The sequence below is a fragment of the Trypanosoma rangeli genome (assembly GCF_003719475.1).
Source record: "Trypanosoma rangeli strain AM80 chromosome Unknown Tra_15.4_contig_00058, whole genome shotgun sequence".
Lineage (NCBI taxonomy): Eukaryota > Euglenozoa > Kinetoplastea > Trypanosomatida > Trypanosomatidae > Trypanosoma > Trypanosoma rangeli.
In genome coordinates, this window is record NW_021705798.1 from 47,033 (window position 1) to 49,409 (window position 2,377).

The following is a 2,377-nucleotide window of genomic DNA, read 5'->3' on the forward strand; positions in this document are numbered from 1 at the left end:
CTACACGGGCGGTGTCCTGACGAACTGCATCTCCGACCAGCTGGACCACGGCGTTGTGCTCGTCGGCTACAATGACAGCAGCAACCCGCCGTACTGGATCATTAAGAACTCGTGGGGCGCGGACTGGGGCGAGGGGGGTTACATCCGCATACAGAAGGGCACGAACCAGTGCCTCGTCAATAACTACGCCTGCTCGGCGGTGGTTGGTGGTCCCGCACCCACCCCCGACCCAAGCACGACGACGACGACAAGTGCTCCGGGGCCGTCCCTCCTCGTGCAGCAGCTCTGCTGGGGCCCTGAGTGCGCCACGGGGTGCGTGAACATGTCGTTCCCAACCGGCCGGTGCGTCCAGACCTCCAGCGGAGTTTCTGCTATTCTCACGTGCGATGCCACGTCCGTCGTCGAGAAGCTCTTCCCGCTGAGCTCGGACTGCACCGGCCTGGCGCTGCCAGTCCGCGTGCCGCTCAACAAGTGCTTGTCGTTTTTTGTCGGCTCCGTCCAGTTCCTTTGCGGCTCCAGCGCCACTGGCCAACCGGTTGAGGTGGACAAACTAAGTCGCTACCAGGCATACCAAGGCCACCATCGCCGCCTCTGAGGAAACTCTTTTGTTTCCGATGTTTTATTTCGCACGTTTTCATTTAATTATTTTTGTTTACTATTTGGCGGGCGGCATTGCGGCGCGGGCTGGGCGAAAGTGTCCCAGCGGAGGAGGGGGTGGGTTTTCTGAGACGTTTTACGGCTTTTTTTGTTTGTTGTTGTTGTTTTTTTTTTTTTGGTTGTTCTGTGTGCATGACGGGGAATGTGTGCGCGATTGCCGGCCCAGCCACGCGTGTGTCTTTCTATTTTGCTTGCTTCAAGCGCCTGCACGTTTCTCGTTGCGGCCCCGCTGCGACTGCCACGCGGCCATGCGGGGCGGAGTGGCGTGGCGGCGTCCCTCCACTTGCGGCACGCGGGGCCCTGCGTGCATGTTTTTGCTCCTCTAACCCTGACACCCGCGCCCCACCCCGCACTGTGAAGGTGAATCCACGGAAGGCTAGCAAGAAGATAAACCCACTCACACAGGCAGCAATGACGGGCCCGGCGCGGACGCTGTCGCTCGTGGCCGTTCTGGTCGTCGTGTTGTGTCTCCTCCCCGCGGCGATGGCGAGTCTGCAGGTGGAGGAGACGCTGGCGTCGCATTTTGCGGCGTTCAAGCAGAGGCACGGCAAGGTGTACAGGAGCGCCGCCGAGGAGGCGTTCCGCCTGGGTGTGTTCAAGGAGAACCTGCTCCTTGCGAGGTTGCACGCCGCGGCAAACCCACACGCGAGCTTTGGCGTCACGCCCTTCTCGGACCTTACGCGCGAGGAGTTCCGGTCCCGCTACCACAACGCCGCGGCGCACTTCGCAGCGGCGCAGAAGCGCGCGCGGGTGCCGGTGGAGGTGGAGGTTGGAGGGGCCCCCGCGGCGGTGGATTGGCGCGCGCGAGGCGCCGTGACAGCCGTCAAGGACCAGGGCGAGTGCGGCTCCTGTTGGGCCTTCTCCACCATCGGCAACATCGAGGGCCAGTGGCACCTCGCCGGCAACCCGCTAACAAGCCTGTCGGAGCAGATGCTCGTGTCGTGCGACAACGCGGACAATGGCTGCGATGGTGGCCTGATGGACAACGCCTTTGACTGGATTGTCGGGAAGAATAACGGCACTGTGTACACGGAGGCGAGCTACTCCTACGTGTCAGGTGGTGGAAACTCGCAGAAGTGCGACATGTCCGGCCACGTGGTGGGCGCCGTCATCTCTGGTCATGTTGACTTGCCGAAGGACGAGGACAAAATGGCCGCCTGGCTTGCTGCCAACGGCCCGCTCGCCATTGCTGTCGACGCCACCAGCTTCATGTCCTACACGGGCGGTGTCCTGACGAACTGCATCTCCGACCAGCTGGACCACGGCGTTGTGCTCGTCGGCTACAATGACAGCAGCAACCCGCCGTACTGGATCATTAAGAACTCGTGGGGCGCGGACTGGGGCGAGGGGGGTTACATCCGCATACAGAAGGGCACGAACCAGTGCCTCGTCAATAACTACGCCTGCTCGGCGGTGGTTGGTGGTCCCGCGCCCACCCCCGACCCAAGCACGACGACGACGACAAGTGCTCCGGGGCCGTCCCTCCTCGTGCAGCAGCTCTGCTGGGGCCCTGAGTGCGCCACGGGGTGCGTGAACATGTCGTTCCCAACCGGCCGGTGCGTCCAGACCTCCAGCGGAGTTTCTGCTATTCTCACGTGCGATGCCACGTCCGTCGTCGAGAAGCTCTTCCCGCTGAGCTCGGACTGCACCGGCCTGGCGCTGCCAGTCCGCGTGCCGCTCAACAAGTGCTTGTCGTTTTTTGTCGGCTCCGTCCAGTCCC

General features: G+C 62.8%; 2 protein-coding genes across 2 annotated transcripts in view, besides 1 other annotated feature; both read left to right on the top strand.

Annotated features, from left to right (window-relative positions):
- Window positions 1-595, top strand: part of TraAM80_02523 (cathepsin L-like protein) — a gene marked incomplete at both ends in the record, with an annotated part of 738 nt that extends 143 nt beyond the window's left edge. Inside the window, one exon of the mRNA XM_029379523.1 lies at window positions 1-595. This exon is cut by the window's left edge and continues 143 nt beyond it. Within this exon, the coding sequence (XP_029240766.1) occupies window positions 1-595 (595 nt within the window).
- Window positions 596-740: 145 nt separating this feature from the next.
- Window positions 741-781: a microsatellite.
- An 8-nt stretch (window positions 782-789) lies between these two features.
- Window positions 790-2,376, top strand: TraAM80_02524 (cathepsin L-like protein; the record flags this gene model as incomplete). The annotated part of the gene is made up of 1 exon (XM_029379524.1): window positions 790-2,376. A coding segment is annotated over one exon (1,587 nt), but the record flags the coding sequence as incomplete, so codon positions are not given.
- Between the last annotated feature and the right edge of the window lies 1 nt (window position 2,377).